This window comes from Hippocampus bargibanti, linkage group LG01, assembly GCF_051943395.1.
Source record: "Hippocampus bargibanti isolate YZ-2025 linkage group LG01, ASM5194339v1, whole genome shotgun sequence".
In the NCBI taxonomy this organism is placed as follows: Eukaryota; Metazoa; Chordata; class Actinopteri; order Syngnathiformes; family Syngnathidae; genus Hippocampus; species Hippocampus bargibanti.
In genome coordinates, this window is record NC_142734.1 from 4,447,127 (window position 1) to 4,468,448 (window position 21,322).

At 39.9% G+C, this 21,322-nt stretch overlaps 1 protein-coding gene and 1 long non-coding RNA gene across 7 annotated transcripts in view; one reads left to right on the forward strand and one right to left on the reverse strand.

Annotated features, from left to right (window-relative positions):
- The window catches only part of LOC148902793 (uncharacterized), a 32,587-nt gene extending 31,066 nt beyond the window's left edge, over positions 1-1,521 (reverse strand). Inside the window, exon 1 of the long non-coding RNA XR_016114324.1 lies at positions 1,409-1,521. This is a non-coding gene — a long non-coding RNA (uncharacterized LOC148902793). The remainder of the gene's footprint in view (positions 1-1,408) is intronic.
- On the forward strand, positions 1,157-20,091 carry ppp1r12b (protein phosphatase 1, regulatory subunit 12B). Of its 6 annotated transcripts, none has more exons than XM_088991216.1 (8): positions 1,157-1,613; positions 6,528-6,544; positions 9,477-9,603; positions 9,729-9,833; positions 11,166-11,216; positions 11,681-11,731; positions 14,519-14,578; positions 19,225-20,091. In XM_088991216.1, the coding sequence occupies exons 1-7, from the start codon at positions 1,512-1,514 to the stop codon at positions 14,558-14,560; spliced, it is 495 nt and encodes a 164-aa protein (XP_088847342.1). In that variant the 5' UTR covers positions 1,157-1,511; the 3' UTR covers positions 14,561-14,578; positions 19,225-20,091. The 6 variants fall into 6 exon arrangements, with proteins under 6 accessions (XP_088847342.1, XP_088847350.1, XP_088847319.1 ...); XM_088991224.1 differs by having other exon boundaries at positions 14,522-14,578; XM_088991193.1 differs by lacking the exon at positions 14,519-14,578 and adding an exon at positions 18,004-18,074.
- The last annotated feature ends 1,231 nt before the right edge of the window (positions 20,092-21,322 follow it).

Consider the following 21,322-nt stretch of genomic DNA (forward strand, 5'->3'; position numbering starts at 1 on the left):
TGGTCAAGAATGCAGCAGTGAGGGGAGGTGGTTTAAACATTAAAGAGACAGGCAGACGACAGTGAGAGTTTCAACGTTGATAGTTCAAAGGCAGAGTGTAGATTGCAAGGTTAAAATATCCCATCAATCAGGCTCCACAAACAACCCGCACAAGCCATCTGTACACTTGATGCAAAAAGCTATCAACCCAGCTAAACAGAACACAATTGATGAGGAACTAGACAAAATTATCACAGAGAAAGCACCTACAAGGGATCATTCCTCAAGATGGTGAAAGAAGAAGGCTACGTTCCTCATCAAGTGTTTAATGCTGATGAAAGCGGCGACTCCATTCCATCAAGCCATCAACGACCATCACAAAGGTAAATAAAACAACTTTATTATATAGTACAGTTTATTTCTTTAATTATAATACCATATCACATTTATTCTCCATAAAATAAGGTATAATTTGTGTAGTTTTACGGCTTAGAAAATTAGAAAGTAGAAAATTATGTTTTATGAGGACCAGGGAACGGATCATTTTCATTTTAATGGTTTCCTGTGGGAAATTAATTTTTGGGATACACACTTTTCACCTTACACACTCTGTCTGGGAACCAATTAAGTTCGTAAGCCAAGGTATCACTGTAGCAGACAGTCTGCTACAGTGATACCTTGGCTTACGAACTTAATTGGTACTGAGTAGCTGAAACTCGGGTGAATTGTCTTCCATAAACTGAGTAATGTGTGGTTGTAATTTGAAATAAATATTTTTTTTTTAATCAAAGCCACAACTGAAATTTTTATGCGTACGCATCTTTTTGGGTCACTCTGTATTTTGAAAAATAGAGTTTCCTATATAAACTTCCTAAAGAATTTCCAGGCTTGCAAAAAAATGTTCTTGCACAATCAAATGGATCTATACTTGCTTTGCGTCACCTGCCAGGTAGGACTTGAGAAGATTGTCACCTGATATCTCCTTAGGTGACCTTCTTAGCGTTCCTAGATGAAAACGCCAGACTCTACGGCCGGTGCTCCGCCTCCTCTGTGCAGTCCCGCGGTTAAATGGCCAATTTTAGGCCTCGGTGGTGTGTCCCTGTTCAGAGCCTCTGGCAAGATGCCATTGAAAGCTTTGGAGGGGGCGGCGGGGGGAGCGAATGGGCCGCTAGAGAAGAAGGAGGAGGGAGAGAAAGGGAGCTCTCTGATGAAGAGAGAGTATAACTTTGAGGGACCCACAGAAAGAGGCAGCTGAAGAACTTTTTGCTGCTTTCTTTTGGGTCCTTTTACATGTCAAAGGCATCGGTTTAAGCTCTGAGAGATTATGTCAATGTCTTGCTGGAAAATTTGCCTTTTTATCTAACTATTGAGTGACTACTGAATCTTAGAAGAAGAAAAGTCACGGCAAAGTGGACAATCGCTCTCCCACCTGTTTTCACGACGGATTCCCTGGTGTGTCAGCATGGGCTGTGGTGCTTAAGAGAATTGTTGCATCTGTTATCTGGAGTCATAGAGAAGCCGTAGAAAGAGAGATGTCATCCTACTTCCCCCGCAGCAAAGACCTGACTCGTACCAGGAGGTCAGTCGCCGACTCACCGCCATCGTCTCCATCCCCTACAGGCAAAAGCTTCCGAGTAAGAACCTTCCTTCCTGATGAAATACTTTTCTGTCCTCAATCGTGCTTTCGCAGCTTCCTGCGTGAGGAGTCAACAAATTAACTTTGTCTCTTGAAATTCAATCATCCATCTGCTTGATAAAGCCAAACAAAGCGTTTGTTATCCTCCAAGCATTAACGATAGATTAATGCACTTGATGAGGCTTTCGAGGAACGATTCAGGCTAAATCGACATCACACCTGAAAGCTCAAATTCTCTGCAAATGATTTGTGACTTAACTCATTCACTGCTGGATGATGTGGAAAATGTGTCAACTCCAGTGGCCGGGTTTTTTTATAATAATAATAATAATAATAATAATAATAATAATAATAATAATAATAATACAGTGAGACCTCAACAAACACCTTATCTTACAAACTTTTCGTCTTACAAACGTCAAATTTATGAAAATTAAACCTTATAATAAGCACTATTTTCATAATACACACCCACCACGGCCGGCGGAGTGATGTTCGGCGGAAGCACACGACCGAGCAGCACCAGAGGTTAAGTTAGCAATAGTCCATATGGAAGGTGACTCTCCTTCCATAAGCCATCAACGACCATCAAAAAGGTAAATAAAACTTTATTTTACAGCACAGTTTATTTCTTTAATTACAATACAATAGCACATTTATTATACATAGAATAAGGTATGTTGTGTGTAGTTTTTTAGGCTTATTTAGTTGAAAAGTATATTTTATGGAAACCCGTGAACGGATTATTCCCATTTCAATGGTTTCCTATGGGAATTATTTTTTGAGATACACACTTTTCGCCTTACACACTGTCTGGGAACCAATTAAGTTCGTAAGTTGAGGTCTCACTGTATATTTAATTTACAAGCGCCTTTCTGAACACCCAAGGACACTTTACAATAAAAACAATACATAAAACAATAAAATCATGAATAAAACAATCAATAAAAAATAGTAGATTAAACTAGACCGTGAAAGCAAGTTTAAATGGGTGGGTTTTCAGGTGAGATTTGAAAGTAAGAAGGGAGTCAATGTTACGGATGTTGGGTGGAAGTGAGTTCCAGAGTTTGGGACGTGAGCTGCTGAAAGCTCTGCACCCCATCGTGGTGAGACGGGCAGGGGGCATACAGAGGTGGAGGGAGAAAGAGGATCTGAGGGCCCGAGAGGGAACGGAGATTTTTGTCATTGGAATTCCAGCACCCACAGAATATTGAGTTTTAGGACTACATAAACATTCAATGCAGCGGAAGAAACCATAGACTCTCTTCTTTCATGAGAAAAAAAAGTTAATTCCTAAATTATATGGGTCTGGAGTTATATAAGCTTGAAATGAGGGCGGCTGTCCAAAATACAATACAATACATACATATTGGTTTACATTGCACTTTAACAACAGCCGAAGCTGTAACAAAGTGCTAACATGGGAAAAAAAGGAAATGCTGTTCTCTTGTGGAAGGGAAAAACATTGCCAGATGTCATGGCCAGCACTTTATCGGCACCCAAACAAGAAAAATCAAAACCCGAACAAATTCGGGAATGGCGCTCTACGTCATATTTTCAACTCCCGGATACATTTGTGTATAGCAGTGAATGAGTTAAGTGGAATCCTAGTCGGAGTGCTACAAATGCTGCTTTTTTTTCCCCATACTTGGACTGTCACAGTACACATATTTTCTGATTTCCTCCCACTGCGATGGAATGGCCCCCTCATGAAGCATCAAATTAGTTTGAGAACGAGTCACCTTTGCTGAATTCAGTTTGTGGAAAAGAAAAAAAATCCTTCTTTGATTTGCTGTTATGTTCCTCTCACTATATAAGTAGACTATTCTCAGTAGGGTAACGTGTTTCGGTGCGACTATTAAATAGACAGACATCTAACCCCATTGCGTTTCTTTGCTCTTTAAATGCCTTTGTGCCACAACTGGCTGTGATAGGAGATAGCGTCCCAAGTCCCAAAAGCCTTGTGAAACCAGGCCATTCATTTTCACCGATGCATGCGAGAGAGAATGCCATCCAGTGATTGCCGCAACGTCTCTGCGAGAACAATGAAGTTATACAAAATTAGCACAATTGTGTCCATTTCCACTCCAAAGATGGGTTTATATCTTTAAGGTGGGATGGGGGTCAGAGTGATTGTGTGCAATCGCCGAATATTTTCACTCGAACAATTTCAGAAAGTTGTGACAAAAAGGAGAAGGGAAAAAGTGATTTTGTTGACGGTGCTTTCATACTCTTGGGGAAACCTGAGATTGTATGTGTGTGTGTGTGTGTGTGTGTGTGTGTGTGTGTGTGCACGTGCTTGCGTGCGTGTTTGTGTGTGCGTGTGTATGTATAGTGTTTGTGTGCATGTGCATATATGGTGTGTCTGTGTGTGTGTGTGTGCGTGTGTGTATGTGTGTATAGGTGTGTGCGTGTGCATGCATGTATGGTGTGTGTATGGTGTGTGAATGCATGTATGGTGTGTGTGTGTGTGTCTGTTTGTGTGTATGTCTGTGTGTGTGTGTGTGTGTGTGTGTGTATGCGTGTATAGGTGTGTGCGTGTGCATGCATGTATGGTGTGTGTGTGTGTGTATGTGTGTGAATGCATGTATGGTGTGTGTGTCTGTTTGTGTGTACGTGTGTGTGCATGCATGTATGGTGTGAAAGTGTGAATATTTGTGTGCATGTATGGTGTGTGTGTGTGTGTGTGTGTGCATGCATGTATTGTGTGAGTGCGCGTTTAAACGTGTGCATGCATTTATGGTGTGTGTATGTGTGTGCATGCATGCATGATGTGTGCGTGTGCAAGCGTGTGCGTGCATGCATGTATTGTGTGTGTGCGCGCATGCATATCTGTGCATGCATTAATGGTGTGTGTACGTGTGTGCATGCATGTATGATTTGTGTGTATATGTGTGTGTGTGCATGCATGTATTGTGTGTGTGTGTTACATGCATGTATTGTGTGTGTTACGCGTGTGTGTGTGTGTGCATGTGCGTTGTGACACAACAATGGCAACATTTTAGGTTTCGTGACAAAGAATCAGATGACAACACAGATGCACAGAAATAACACCATAAACATTCATGACAGTATCATTCAAAGCTGATCTTTTTTTTGTGCGTAAATGTGCATTTTTTTCTCATCTAAGAGATTGTGCAAATGTCCTGTTGATATGCAACATATGTAACGTTTTATGGTATTGTACTGTAAATCTGTCCATCCATCCATTTTCTTATGATCTGTTAATTCGCGAGCAACCTGGAGCCTCTTACCCGTCAAAGCACCTATAAATAAACTTTTAGCCGTTTTTGCTCACATTCAATTTAAACCTGTCATTGATGCACATCAAGAAAACTTTGTGCCTTAACAGCGTATTGATCATATTGGATAGTGCGACACATCCTTCTGAATGAACTAAAAGGCAAATCCATTTGAAAGATATTTTGGAAGCAAGATCTGAATCACGTCAATGTCTTTCTTTTGTCGGACATGAAAAGATTTAGTGCGCACGGAGGAGTGGACGCCCGTGTTTGGTCAACTCTCTTCAAACACATGACCACATAAGGAGACGCAGCGCCGCCTCGGTCGTCTAAACACATGCTAACGAATCCTTTGATGCAATATCACAAACTGTATCCTCAAACGGGAAGAAATGTCGGGAACATTGACTTCGCCCCTGCCGAGATGATGCTTTCAATGCCACCTACGTGTGCTCATTAACTTTAAAGGACAACCGACGCCTCTGAACAAGTTGTGTCCATAATTTGTAAAAAACACTTTTACTGAGCGTATTTAACAAAGATTCCACCACATATAGCTATATTTTACGTTTTAAGACTCGCGCTGAATATTCAGGAAGTCTTGTTTTTGAGTTGGTGAGTTGGACGTCACGGAAGGAACGCCCCTGACCGAGAAAATGACACACAATGCATTTTGGGTACTTTGTTTGGTCTGAAAACTTCGTGTTGATCCGTGTTGATGGCGAAATTAGAAGGAAAACACATAAATAACACAATGGTGAATCGTTGTGTGTTGCACCAAGACTACTATTTGATACTCGCTGACACAAATCAGCCCATTTTCAACGAAGCTTAGGCGCCATTTTGTGCATTTTCTGGGACGCTACATTTCTGTCCAGATGCCTCAAAATGACTCGGAAGGACTTCTTTAATCGATTGCAAACATTTATTCTTTCCTTTTCAGAACTATACTAATCATATTTCATTAGTCATTTTTATTGGTGTTTTTCATGTAACTAAAAAGAACAGCCAGTGTGTTTTGGGTATTTAAATGCTAGAAAACGTTTTTCTGATGTCAGTTAAGAAACAAAAAAATGGTGTCGGTTGTCCTTTAAATCGTGAGCGTAGGTGTTTGAATCAGTCGTGTAAAAATGTACAAGTCTGGAGCAGATACCGGGAACAGCGGGGCTTCGCCGCGGCTATTAAATGTCAGGATTGTGAACTTTTTGTTTGGGCGCTAGAGAGTCATAACATCACTATTGTTGACATATTTTAAAAACATGAACTTTCACAAAACAGTCGTCGCTACAAGCGGCCCTTAAATTCTTTTGTGAAAAGCAAATTCATTCAAGGGAACACACAAGGTTATCCGTTTGTGACAGCGACGAAAGCTTTTCCCGGATATCTCTACAATCTCCATATGATGTTTATCTTTATGCAACTGCAAGAAAGGGAGAGATTAACCGGCTACACCAGCAACGCTGGGTCTTTTTTAACTGTAAAGATGTTGAATTCCCTCACGGATACTGCACACTCTTATGATCTACCTGGCGGTTATTCACAGAACGGAAACGATTTCTTCTTTATCTTACATAGAGGAACAGATAGTGAACATCTGGCTCTAACCACACTTAATTGTTTCCAGTGTTTTGAATGATTCCCAATTGACTGGTTTCTTCATTGTTTTTCAGCATGACAGGCTGTCAAGGTAAATGTGTGGCTTTTTTATTCTTCTAGTTAACAACTACTAACCCTTGCTAGCAAAACAGCTCAAGATTTGAGCCCCAGAAATGCATGGCAGTAACTTTTTAAGAGTGGCGGGCCGTGAATTTCATTGCTACGCCTTCAGTAGTGCTTCGTCTCAATCAATCCAGACTGTGTAGCATTAGCCAGGAAATAATTGACTGACCTTTCTTAATGATGTCCGTTTTTTCTTGAAAATGGCTTAAACGGTAAAGCTCTAAACAAATCCATTTCTTCTCCTCTTTCAGCCATTATGGGTTGACAAAACCGCTATTAAATTAACACAAAAATGCTCGCGACAGATCGAGTGGGCGAGCTCTTATTACTTGCGGCTAGTGAGACTATGATTGGCTATTGACTAATAGTGATGTGTCGTTCGCGAACGAGCCGGTCCTTAGAGACGATCTCTGATGTGAACGAACAGAGCCGGTCCTAACAAGGAGCCGGAAATGGGAGCCGACTCCTTCGACTCTTTTTCAGTCTTCGGTTAAAGCCGCACGTGATTGGTCAATATCCGTGGTAGAGGAGAGTGGGGAGAATTACAGACACACGTAGCAGTGAGGAGAAGAGGATGATGGATGAAGATTATTATTCAATTATAATATTTTTTTACTAGTTGGTATGATAGCATTATTGATATGAAAATCAAATTAGTGATAGCTGATCATCAGAACAGAGTAACCACAGGGAAAGTCAAAGTTAGTGGATGCTCCCTGTGCACATATAAATCAAGCCATATAAATAAAAATAGTATATAGTATAAAAGTATTTTTTTACATGAGTAATTCATTTTTCACATAGTTTTACATAATTTTTAGTAGCTAATTTATTTAAGAAAAAAAAAAACTGAGGAGCCAATTGGGAGTCAAAAGAGCCGGATCCTTTTAGTGAGCTGACTCTGATTGTGAAGGCGGCCAGGTATATTGCTGTCCCTAGTAACAAATTATGCCTGAAATATGATTGGCTAAATGCTTAAATACAAAAACACAGGTCTGGAAGCAGCACAACAGGGAAAAGCAATGAAAGGAAGCTGAAAGACAATTAGGAATCACGGATTTTAAAAATAATCTATTCTATTCCTACTTATTTCAAACCGATAAACACTTTAAGGCAGGTAGTTTATTCAATACATTGTAAAAATGAAGATTGTGAAGAGCAATACATTGGGGAGACTAAACAAATTATCAAAAAAAGACCTGATCAACATTGCAGCGATAATACTAGTGGGCCTCAATCTGCAGTACGTATACACCTAAAAGCTAGCAACATTTGACGACAATGAGATTAAAGTCTTAGCAAAAGAAAATACATGGTTTTAAAGGGGAATAAAAGAAGCTATTTTCATGAAACAGCAAAACCCTTCACTAAATCATCATGGGGGGGTGAGGTTCGATTGAGATTGTTCCTACAACCGACTTCTTCGGCAACATAGGCTTAGTTATGTTGATGAGGTGATACCAGAGCAAATGGGGCAATCAGGCCAGTCGTAGACCCCATACTCAGGCAGGACAATAGAAGTAATCAGTCAGGACAATAGAAGTAATCAGTGTAGCCGCAGGGAGTAGTCCTCTACTACCCCCAACCTGAGAGCAGTGACCAATCATAGCAGAGTCTGGCACCGCCACGTCTGGACACTAGGGATATATATAGGGCCGAAACTATCGGCAAAAGATTTTAGTTCGCTGACGAAGACTCTTGGATAGATGATGGCTGAAGAAACCTTTTCACCGATGGACAATTTATAATTAATTAGTCTGTGATTCAGATATTTTTAGGTAGCAGAGAAGGCCTTGCTGGCCCTGACGGCCCGCCACTGCTTTTTAAACATTATTACAGTTTTTAATGTTTCGTAATATATACAATGCTAGTTTAATAAACATTTAATAACCGCTCTTTCCAAGGCAATCTATAATTATACAGTACAGTCTCGTTATATCGATATTCTCGGGAGTCGGAAAAAATATCGATATAACCGGACTATCGATATATCCGATCCTGCGGCATGTAAATTTTCTCCTTGCGTTCATAGAAAAAGTATCGTAATAAGCAGTACTATCGATATAACCGATATCGATATAACGAGACTTTACTGTATACAGTGAGACCTCAACTTACAAACACCTCAACTTACAAACTTTTTGTCTTACAAACGTCAAATGTATGAAAATTAAACCTTATAATAAGCACTATTTTCATAATACACACCTACCACGGCTGGCGGAGTGATCTTCGGCGGAAGCACACGACCGAACAGTACCAGAGGTTATGTTACCAACAGTCCTTATGGAAGGTGACTCTCCTTCCATAAGCCATCAGCGACCATCAAAAAGGTAAATAAAACTTTATTTTACAGCACAGTTTATTTCTTTAATTACAGTCGTCATGTAATGCGCCTCTCTTTCCAAACAGCAATTCATTTTGACCTTCGGCCTCCAACGCCATTCCATCAAGCCATAAATGACCATCACAAATGTAAATAAAGTGACTTTATAATACAGTGCAGGGTATTTCTTTCATTACAATACAATAGCACATTTATTATACATAGAATAAGGCATGTTGTATGTAGTTTTAAGGCTTATTTAGTTGAAAAGTATATTTTATGGAAACCCGGGAACGGATTATTCCCATTTTAATGGTTTCCTATGGGAAATCTTTTTTTGAGATACACACTTTTCGCCTTACACACTCTGTCTGGGAACCAATTAAGTTCGTAAGTTGAGGTCTCACTGTATCTAATTCAGGTAAATGAATGACAGAAATCATTTGGTTCCTACCTCATGTTCCATAATTGGCTTCCATTTTTAATGAGTGACGAAAGGTTGTATTATCAAGAACCAGCTCCTGAAGTAGCATTGCGTGAATGTAATCTGCTGCATACTGCGTCCTGCGTGTAGATTCGACTCTGGTGGGGAGAATGTCCCTGACAGGCTGGCCAGGACCAGCTCTTACACTCGCAGGGAGACCAGGCTAGCTTCTCTGAACAAAGCGGAGCAAGACACCATCAGCAAAGACTATAAGAAGGTGTAAAGTCCTTTTCCGTGTTCTCAAAGGTGTCATACTTGAGATTGAAAAAAGACACATTTGATTTTAAATAACATTGTAAATTATATTTCATATTGTGCTTGATGTTATTTTCTCTTTATTAGATGTACGCCGAGGCGCTACAGGAGAATGAGCGTCTCAAATCCAGGTTGCACGACAGCAAACAAGAACTCGTCAACATTCGTTCCCAGCTGGAAAAAGTGTCTCAAGTAAGCGACTTGATCACTTATTCTTCCAAAAGCCGCATGCAGAAAAACGTAAGGAGGAAAGGACAACTTGGACATTCTTCATGTTTATTTAATACACCAAGGCCAATCCATCAATTTCTGAAATATTTTCTTTGCAATTGGGATTTTTTTTCATTTCTTTGTTTCCATAAATCTTTTTAAAAACTGGCGAGGTGATAAAGCACATTTTTCATGATTTTGAGGTAGTGCGCAGCACATGAACAGACTAGAATAGAACGTTTGCAAATCTATCTATCTATCTATCTACCCATTTATTAATTAATATATTCATTTACCCACACATGTATGTGTTTATTTACCTATTTATTTTAAATGCATATTGGACATTTTGTTATGCAGTATTTTAAAGGTATGGATGTTATCGTTGCTTGATATATGTATCGTGACGAATCAAAAATTCAATACAGTGAGACCTCAACTTACGAACTTAATTGGTTCCCAGACAGAGTGTGTAAGGTGAAAAGTGTGTATCTCAAAAAAAAATTCCCATAGGAAACCATTAAGCTGGGAATAATCCGTTCCCGGGTTTCCATAAAATATACTTTTCAAATAAATAAGCCTTAAAACTACACACAACATACCTTATTCTATGGATAATAAATGTGCTATTGTATTGTAATGAAAGAAATACACTGAATTGTATCATAAAGTCACTTTACTTACATTTGTGATGGTCATTTATGGCTTGATGGAATGGCGTTGGAGGTCGAAGGTCAAAGAGAATTGCTGTTTGGAAAGAGAGGCGCATTACATGACGACTGTAATTAAAGAAATAAACTGTGCTGTAAAATAAAGTTTTATTTACCTTTTTGATGGTCGTTGATGGCTTATGGAAGGAGAGTCACCTTCCATAAGGACTGTTGGTAAATTAACCTCTGGTGCTGTTCGGTCGTGTGCTTCCGCCGAAGATCACTCCGCCAGCCGTGGTGGGTGTGTATTATGAAAATAGTGCTTATTATAAGGTTTAATTTTCATAAATTTGACGTTTGTAAGACAAAAAGTTTGTAAGTTGAGGTCTCACTGTACTTACTTACATTACTGGTATGGGTTTGGAAAAAGTGGTTCCAAGCATCCTTAATTTTTATGACTTGACATAAAAGTAGTAGCAGTAATGTTACACTTTAAACACACATTCACGCACAAACACATTTTCAAAATATTACCTCGAGAACAAGAACACAATATATGCTAGAAGAAAAGAAGTGAGGGATGAAAATGATGTTTTTTCATGCTTTTCATTCAACATTTTTAACCCTGATGTCATAATGAAGTAACTCTCTTATATATTTGTAGAGGCAAGACAGAATAGCCGAGAAATCCACTCTGCTTGAATCTGAGAAAAAGGTAATTTTTTTGCAGCTCAATGATATACACGACCTTATTTCACTTGGCTCGTTTGCTGCTCTGACGGAGCTTGGTTGTTAGCTTATAGCAGTGGTGTCAAACTCATTTTTTTTGCCGTCGTTACGGTTTCCTCTTTCGGGCCTTTCGGAATTTGGAGAAACCATTAGATTGTTTCTTCTCTACTTTTATCTTCACATATCACACATAGCGTGCACAATAAATTAATAAATAGCTAGTTTTCAAATCTGAAGTCAAAAATAATGACTTACTGTAGTTTACATTGGTCAGTTTGAAATTTTGGTTCGAACTTTAGCAAACATCATAGTACTTGACATGCTTGATTTGCTTTCGCGGGCTGAATAAAATGATGCAGCAGGCCAGATTTGACCTCCGAATCTTGACTTTGACACCTGTGCATTATAAGATTCAGATGAAACCTTATTGATTTTTTTTTTTACTTGCAGGAAAAACAGACCCTTGAAAAAAGAGTCACAGGCATGGAAGACGAAATGAAGGTCAGTCAGTCGACATCAATCTGGAGTGTATTTTGCATCACAGGTTATGGAGTCCGGTCAACTGATATAATGAGACCTGAGAGGAGTACACTTTCCATCATTTCATTTTATCAAGCACCTGTCCTCATCAGGGCCTTTCATGAGCTGGAGCTTATATTGACTTGTTCAAGAGGCGGGCGATACAAACGCTCCCCACCTTACGAACGAGATATGTTCCGAGCGGTCGTTCGTGAGGTGAATTTGTTCGTAAGTTGCTTCAGTGCTATGTTTTGTATGGAATGTATGTTGAAGTCAAACACCGAATAGGAAAGTATAAAACCCAGATGTTCTATCAGTTGTAAAATGCCAGCAGCCATTACTTTTTGTTATGCATCGCGTCCTCCTGTAGCGTCAACTGGGAAGAGGGATTTCCTCCCCGCCCACATACTCTACACAGCCAATCGTAGAATAGACGGGCGCTGACTGGTCAGTCTTGGTGTCTGTCACTTGAAACCTCCAATGCGTCTGTGTGCGTGAAGTACAGTACGCAGCCAATCGCAAGTGAGCTCAGACAGAAAAAGCCGCGCAATACAAAATCTAACTTACAGCATCACTGTGCGAACATTTTTCCACATACTGTACCCGCAAAAAAATGTTCGTATGTACCGTTATTCGTAACTCGAATGTTTGTAAGTTGGGGAGCGTCTGTACCTTGCACTGGTCGCCACTCAATTGTTTGTAGGCAATCAGTTAGTTATTCACACATTCAGAATCAAAGAAACATTTTTCAAGTAAGCTAACATGCGGGATTTTGAAATGTGGGTCACAGGAAGAGCTTGCGTCTGTCTACCTTGTGCTAGCTAAATCAAATGTTTAAAGGACAACCGACACCTCCGGACAAGTTGCGTCCATAATTTGTCAAATCACTTCAAATGATTTCTACTGAGCGCATTTTACAAAGCACCACATATAGCTATATTTTACGTTTTAAGACTCGCGCTGAATATTCATGAAGTCTTGTTTTCGAGTTGATGACGATGCCCTAAGTGACGTCACGTCTGGAACGCCCCTGACCGAGAAAGCGACACACAATGCATTTTGGGTACTTTTTTTCATTTGAAAACACAGTGTTGATCGTGAAATTAGAAGGAAAACTACATAAATAACACGATGGTGAGTCGTTGTGTGTCGCAGCCATTTGCGGTGACACGCATAAAGAAGGTGTACGTTTTCACAAATTCCCAGCGGACAAATCAGCCGATTTCCAACGGAGCTTGTGCGCCATTTTGTGCATTTTCTGGGCGCTACATTGGAGTCCAGATGGCTCGAATTGACACGGAAGGACTTCTTTAATCGATTGCAAACATTTATGATTTCCTCTTCAGAACTATTTGAATCATATTCATTAACTGGATAAGTAACAAGAAAGCATCTTCGAATCTGAACTCTCTGAAGCCATTGTTTTGATTCTGGAGCAAGGCAGTTTGTGAAGGATTATCCTGACGTGATGTCATGAACAAGGGGGTGGGACTTTCTGAATCTCCCCAGTTCCGACCTCATTTTGTGGCAGTTTTGGGACACTTTAAGTCATTTTTATTGGTGTTTTTCATTTGACTAAAAATATCAGCCTGCGTGTTTGGGTATTTTTAAAGTGACCAAAAACTACTTCAAATTGAACGCGGAAGTGGTCAGTTTCAGAAGGTCCCGCCCCCTTGTTCGTGGTGTCACCCCAAGACGTCTTGCCTTGCTGGAGAATCAAAACAATGGCTTCAGATTCGGAGAAGATACTTTCTTGTTACTCATCCAGTTATGAATATGATTCAAATAGTTCTGAAGAGGAAAGCATAAATGTTTGCAATCGATTAAAGACGTTATTCCGTGTCATTTTGAGGCATCTGGACAGAAATGTAGCGTCCCAGAAAATGGACAAGATGGCGCCCAAGCTCTGTTGGAAATGGGCTGATTTGTCCGCTGGGAATTTGTGTCAGCGAATATTAAATAGTTGTCTTGGTGCAACACACAATGATTCACCATCGCGTTAATTATGTGTTTTCCTTCTACTTTGCCATCAACACAGATGAACACGATGTTTTCAGACCAAATAAAGTACCCAAAATGCATTGTGTGTCGGTTTCTTGGTCAGGGGCGTTCCAAACGTGACATCACGTGGGGATCGTCATCAACTCGAAAACAAGACTTCCTGAATATTCAGCGCTTAAAATGTAAAATATACCATCTTTGTAAAATACGCTCAGTAGAAGTCATTTGAAGTGATTTTACAAACTAAGGACACAACTTCACCGAAGGCGTCGGTTGTACTTTAAGTGTTACACACACAAATGTGCTGCACACACTTAGCCAGGTGGGATTGGAGTCAAGGAGAGAGAAGGTTAAAACTTTGGGCTCATTAGCCACATTGCTCTGCTGGGTCACTTCCTGTCAGACTGAGGAATATGTACTGCACCTCCCCAACTCTGCTTATCCCACTGACGGGGTTGAATGTTGTGACCTAGTTCCAGTTGAATACCAAACCCGGTCCAATGGCAAAAGACCTGCTTTTGTGAGACATTCCTGCTGTGCATACAATGTTCCGTTTTACGAAGAGACACATTGCAGCAGATTGTCCCCCTGTGCAGATTCCGCAGGCTGTTACAAATGTTGCAAGATAACACTGATGCATCTTTATACTCTGCGAAAAATCCTGCTGGTGATTTTTAAAACAAAATAATGAAAGGAGAGCTAATAATGGGCGATGAAGAGGAGGTTAGCATCAGATATTTGACATCCATGTTGTCATGGTTCCCTCAGCAGGACACCCCAGCGCGATTTCGCTGTGGGTACCAGCCCTGAAGGGAAGGGTTGGGAATGGTGAGTGGTCGCCATGACACCGGAGTTGCAGACTGTCACCTGATGTCAATCTCTTCTGTCAAAGATTGGGGCATGTTTTCACGTGTTGACACAATCCAGATGGATATTTTGGTCACAAATTCACCACTCTTGCACACTTTCTGAATTGCCACTCACTTTTTTTACACGATGATCATCAAAAATAGGTCTCCTTATTTTGAAATGCACAATTAGTTCTGTATTGCGATAATATGTGTGTGTTTTTGACGATCTTTCTCTTCAGCCGCAATAGATGTCAAGTAAGTTATTCATTGTGATTAAACTCATTCACTACCATACACAAATTTATTCGGGAATTGAAAATATAACATAGAGCGCCATTCCAGAAACGATTTTTCTCGTTTGGGTGCTGATAAAGCGCTGGTCATGGCCTCTGGCAATGTTTTTTTTCCTGTCCACGAGAGAGCAGCATTTCCTTTTTTTTTCCCCATGTTAGCACTTTGTTACAGCTGCTATATAAACCAATATGTATGTCTTGCATTGTATTTTGGACAGCCACCCTTATGTCAAGCTTATATAACTCCAGACCTGTATAACTTAGGAATTAACATTTTTTTTCCAGAGGAAAGAAGAGAATCTAAGGCAGGGGTGTCAAACTCATTTCACATTGTGGGCCACATATGGCCTAGGTAGATGTCAAGTGGGCCGGACCATTAAAATTATACCCTACATGCTATAAATAACCAAATATCATTCCTTCAATACCGAAACTCGTTGATAGCTGTTAGGTTAGAATATTACAAGCTAATATTAGCATTAACAATTAAATATTAATGAAATATAAATATCTACTTTTTTAATGTCTATTTTGAGCAATATTTAATATGGCTAAATATTAGTATCTATTTCCTTCGAAACACACCAAGCACAAATGTTTCCCACACATTTCTGTAAAAAAATATGACATGGTTCATTTTTCATTGAAAATTCTACACTCATCTACTTTTCTCTGGATAATGACATTTTGGCTAATGAGGGTGTCGAAACCGCGGTTGAAAAAAAAAAGACCGCTGTTTTCTTTTACGTTGATCGAAACAGTACCACTCTGTCCTCTAGTGGACGATCCTCGAATTGCATCTATTAAAACTATCAATTCCATTTAGTTTTTGCATTTTTTTCCACTTTTAAATTATCTTGCGGGCCTGATCAAACCTCATTGGGGGCCGGTTCCGGCCCGCGGGCCGTATGTTTGACACCACCGGTCTAAGGTTTCTTTCGCTGCATTGAATGTTTATGTAGTCCCAAAACTCAATATTCTGTGGGCCCTGGAATTCCAGTGACAATGACAAAAACCCTGCCGATAAAGCGTTGGTCAGACCTCTGGCAATGTTTTCCACTTCCACAAGGGGACAGAATTTCCCTTTGTGTCCATGTTTTGATCCAAGTGGATTTCATCAGTTCATGAGCATAGGCTAGAAAGGACGGTGCTATGTGGTACAATCCTTTTGAGGCCAAATAAAAAAAAAGTAATTGGATTACATGTATGTCACAGTGCCAATGAGTAATTATGACAACAAACGCGGCATGCAGCAAGATTTTTTCGCCAAATATTTTGAATATTCTTCAGTGGCGCGATTCAAGGCCAACAAAGCACCCTTTTTACTTGGTGAAGATAAATGTGGAGCAAGATCCAGAAACGAGCTACGAGATGGAAATTGTATTGAAAATGGCAACTATATTATAAAATGGTGGTAATTTCCACATTAAATGATAAATGTCCTGTTTTTATGCAACCCCTTCAAATAAAACTCAAATCTACACTTTAATTCATTCACTGCCAGACGTGCAAAAATGTGTCTACTCCAGTGGTTTTTGTCATTGTCACTTGAATTCCAGGATCCAAAGAATATTGAGTTTTAGGATTACATAAACATTCAATGCAGCGTAAGAAACCTTATACTCTCTTCTTTCATCAGAAAAAAAAGTTAATTTCCAAGTTATATGGGTCTGGAGTTATATGAGCTTGAAATGAGGGCAGCTGTCCAAAATACAATGCCATACATACATATTGGTTTATATAATCTAGCTAGCTACCTAGCTGGTTATCTATGTGCTATCTATAAGCTATCTGGCTGGCTAACTAGCTAGCTATCTATCTATCTGGCTATCTATTAGTTATATCGCTATCTACATGGTTAGCTAGGTATCTGTCTATCTATTAGCTATCTATTGGCTATCTATTAGCTAGCTACCTTTCCACAGAAAAACCTATTCTGTGACTGAAAAGTGACCTTGAGAGTTTTGAACGGCGCTTTTAAATGAAATGTATTATTATTTTATAGCACTTTAACAACAGCTGAAGCTGGAACAAAGCGCTAACATGGAAAAAAAGGGAAATGCTGCCCCTTTGTGGAAGGGAAAAATAAATAATACATTCGGGAATGGCAGTGAATGAGTTCATCTACGAATTATGACGCAGATAATCACAAATTCTCATCATACTACCTCTTTCACCACCCCTCACTCCAACCCAGCCAAGAGGAGCGTCAACATTGTAAGGATGACCTGTTTTGTACAAAACAAGGGAATTGCAGTTACAGTTACAGTCTATAATAAATAAAATACAATCACAAATAGAATGCAATAAATAAAATACAATTACATAAATAGAAACAGGAGAGAGAGCTACACAGAAAATGCAATTTTAAATAGGTGGGTTTTGACACCTTTGCGGGTTGCTTCGATGAATACAATCAAGAGAGGGTTGTTTAAATTTGTGAGGCGTTAACTGTAATCAGAGTCAATTTGAATATTAAAATGAATAGGATAAGGATATGATTGCTGGTATTATTTTAAAGGACAACCGACGTCACTTTTTTGTTTCCTAACTGACATCAGAAAAACGTTTTATAGCATCTAAAATACCCAAAACACGCAGTATGATATTTGTATTCAAATGCAAAACACCTATAAAAATGACTTAAAGTGTCCAAAATCTGCAAAAAAAAAATGAGCTGCGAATTTGGCATTTTCAGAAAGTCCCGCCCCCAGTTCGTGACGTCACGCCAAGACGTCTTGCATTGTTGGAGAATCAAAACAATGGCTTCAGATTCGGAGAATATACTTTCTTGTTACACATCCAGTTATGAATATGATTCAAATAGTTCTGAAGAGGAAAGCATACATGTTTGCAATCGATTAAATAATTTATTCCGTGCCATTTTGAGGCAACATTGGGGGGAAATGTCTCACCGAAAAAGAGGCAGAAAATGGCCACCGAGGTGTTGCGAGGAATGAATCAGCCCGTTTCCACAGGCTTATAAATTCCTTACATGGAGCTTGGACGCCCACTTCTTGCTCTTTCTGGTGCAACACGAGGTTTTCAGACCAAACAAGCATTGACGTGATGGAAGGACTGCTACAATTTGTCCTTTTTTTTCGATCAGGGGCGTTCCTTCAGTGACGTCACGTACGGACTCGTCACCAACTCAAAAACAAGACTTCCGGAATATTCAGCGTGAGTCTTAAAACGTAAAATATAGCTATATGTGGTGGAATCTTTGTAAAATACGTTCAGTAGAAGTCATTTGAAGCCATTTTACAAATTATGGACACAACTTGTCCGGAGACGTCGGTTGTCCTTTACATTAACATTTACTCTCACCTTCAGCATGCAACCATCCCCTTTCTTGAGCCCCCTTTCATGAGTCGCTTTGCTTTTGTTAATTTTTCCTTCCTGATTTCTTCTGACCATTTGATTTGACGTCCCTCACAGCTGTTCTTTATTGAGCGTTTGATTGCACAGCCACATCCTCTTCCTTGCACGTTTTGGCTGTCCTTGCCCTCTTTGTATCTTTCCCCTCCTCTGTGCAGGCTTTCCCTGCTCTTGCTCAGGCGCAGGCTTTGAGGAGCATCAACGAGCGCCTCCTGGCCGAGAACAGAGCTTTGCTGTGCGCCCTCACCCGCCTCTCTGATACGCCGTCTATACCGGAGACAGAGGACCTCTGAACTCACCCGTCTTTCTCTCATCCCACTACCTCAGCAACATAACACTACCTTTGGAGCCTCTGCAGGCCCCCCCCCCCCCATCCTCTTCCATGTTTTTCTCAGGCAGGTTATGCACCGCCTACCATTGACCCACCCCTACCACACATTCTCCCTCCTTTCCCTGCATATTTCAGTGAACTCTTACACTTTTTCTAACCCTCTATCCCGATCATACAAAACCCACATATTAATACCCCAAACAACCACATTTCCAATACCGATCGTAGTTTCTTACATATGAATCATCACATGCTCTCAACAGTAGTTAATCAATCACAAAGCGAATTCTGGCGTCGCATAACAGTGAAGAGGGTGTTTATTTTTAGTCATTGACCCCTTGTGAGGGACGCGACCTAGATTTTTTTTCTCTCTTTGACCTTCTTCTTACAAGTTCCTCCGCACTGCATGATCATGTATCATGAAGCATGTCATTTAGTTTTAAACGTCACTCAAAATTAATTGTGTAAAATGAGGTTGTTTTGGTGCCGCCGACTGAGCTGTGTGATTGCACCATCAGTCGCTTTGCATTCCACAATTTGTGCGATTTCTTATTATTTTTTTTCCACTTTTCTTGCAACTGTAATCTTGTGATTTCATTGCTTGCATCCACTTCCCCCCAGGTTTTGTCAGAGCTCAAGATGGACAACCAGAGGCTAAAGGATGAGAACGGCGCTCTCATTCGGGTCATCAGCAAACTGTCTAAATAAAAGGATGTCACAACGTAAAAGTTCCTTGTTTGAAGATGTTCAACCCATTTATTACCATTTATTTATTATCTTGATTCCCGCAATCAAGTATCTCCCATTGGGCAGTGTTAAAATTAACAGATTGACTTGTATAATAATGACCATCACTTATAATTTTTAGGGACCATGCATGAAGCGTGACTGATACAGTACTGTGATAACTCGTTTTACGATCCCTTGGCTTACAAATTTTTCGATTTACGAACGTTATATTTATGAAAATTTTACCTTGGCATATGAAATTTGTTGGGGATATACACACGGGGCTGCCTCAATGAGTCATGTGTCGTTCTCGAACGAGTGCGTTCGTCTAACAACAAAATGGCAGCCGACTGCTTTTATTTCTTTATTCCCCGCCTCCCAGTTTCAGTTAAAGCCACGTGATTGGTCAAGAACGCAGCAGTGAGGGGAGGTGGGGTTTACACAGAGAGAGAGAGTGAAGCCATTCTCCAAAAAGAAAATGGCTGCCGACTTTTTTTTATCCTCTATTCCCTACCCCCAGTCTTCGATGAAAGCCACGTGATTGGTCAAGAACGCAGCAGTGAGGGGAGGTGGTTTAAACATTAAAGAGACAGGCAGACGACAGTGACAGAGTTTCAACTTTGATAATTAGATAAATAGTTATAATAACCCGTCAATCAGGCTCCACAAACAACCCGCACAAGCATTCTGTACACTTGATGCAAAAAGCTATCAACCAGCTAAGCAGAACACAATTGATGAGGAACTAGATAAAATTATCACAGAGAAAACACCTACAAGGGATCATTCCTCAAGATGGTGAAAGAAGGTTACATTCCTAATCAAGTGTTTAATTCTGAGGAAACCGGACACTCCATTCCATCAAGCCATCAACGACCATCACAAAGGTAAATAAAACAACTTTATTATACAGTACAGTTTATTTAGCTCAAGCATTCGTAAGCCGAGGTATCACTGTCATTAAATTGTTCGAATTTTTACAATGAACACGTGGATTCATGATAACCTCATAGAATGACAATATTAGTTGCTATTTTTTTGCTAGCTTCGGAGATGTCCAACTTAATGTTGCCCATCTATTCTAGAAAAGTCCGTCTTGAAAATGGCTTCAACAATATATCTCCAAGCAAATCCATTTCGTCTCCTCCTTCAGTCACTGTGGATTGACAAAACCGCTATTACATCGACACAACAGCTCGTTACAGATACAGTGTGCTAGCTCTGGCCAGTATGCTCTTATCACCTAGCGGCTAGTGATACTATGACTAGCCAATCATGTGTGTAGCCAATCATAGTTTGACTTCCAGCAGGCCTTGAGTTGCCAACTCGAACTGTACTCGAACGGTATCAGCACCATTGATTTTTATGCTGCAGGGCCTGCAGAACTGATTGTGAAGGCGTCTAGGTAGATCTCTGACTCTGGTAACAAATGATGGCTGAAATGTGATTGGTTAAATGCTTAAATACGAAAATACACATCTGGAAACAGCACGACAGTGGAAAAGTAATGAAAAAAAGCTGAAAGACAATTTAGAAGTATTTAATAAGAATTCATGGACAAAATATAATCCACATTTGTCTGTGATTCAGGTATTTTTAGGCCAGCAGAGACGGCCCACCACTGATTGCACTGCACGGATAAAAGAGTGCTCACACATCAATTAAAGTATTGTTTTTGATTTGGCTATAGTTAGAGGTATGAGCGAGGCTCATGTTTTCTGGATTCTATTTTCAGCACTTTACATATGTTTTACATTTGGCATTTAGCCGTTTCCTCAGCAGAGCCAAATTGCTACGCAGAGGGTTGAAAGATTAGTTGATATATTTATGTATTTATTTATGTATTTCCTTTCATTGCTCGGTTCTCATTTCAAACGCATACAACAGTTAGCGTGTCAGAGAAAAATACAAATCACCAAGACACCCGTCATAGTTATATCTTTCACACCTGATATATTGATATGAAATGCTAAGGGACATTTACAGTTGT

Bases quoted from the DNA above. Each gene is read 5' to 3' on its own strand.
- ppp1r12b (XM_088991185.1), top strand. From the start codon at position 1,512: ATGTCATCCTACTTCCCCCGCAGCAAAGACCTGACTCGTACCAGGAGG. The intron at 9,604-9,728 runs GTGTAAAGTCCT...TCTCTTTATTAG, and splicing joins TCAGCAAAGACTATAAGAAG to ATGTACGCCGAGGCGCTACA. The intron at 11,732-18,430 runs GTCAGTCAGTCG...TCCTCTGTGCAG, and splicing joins GCATGGAAGACGAAATGAAG to GCTTTCCCTGCTCTTGCTCA.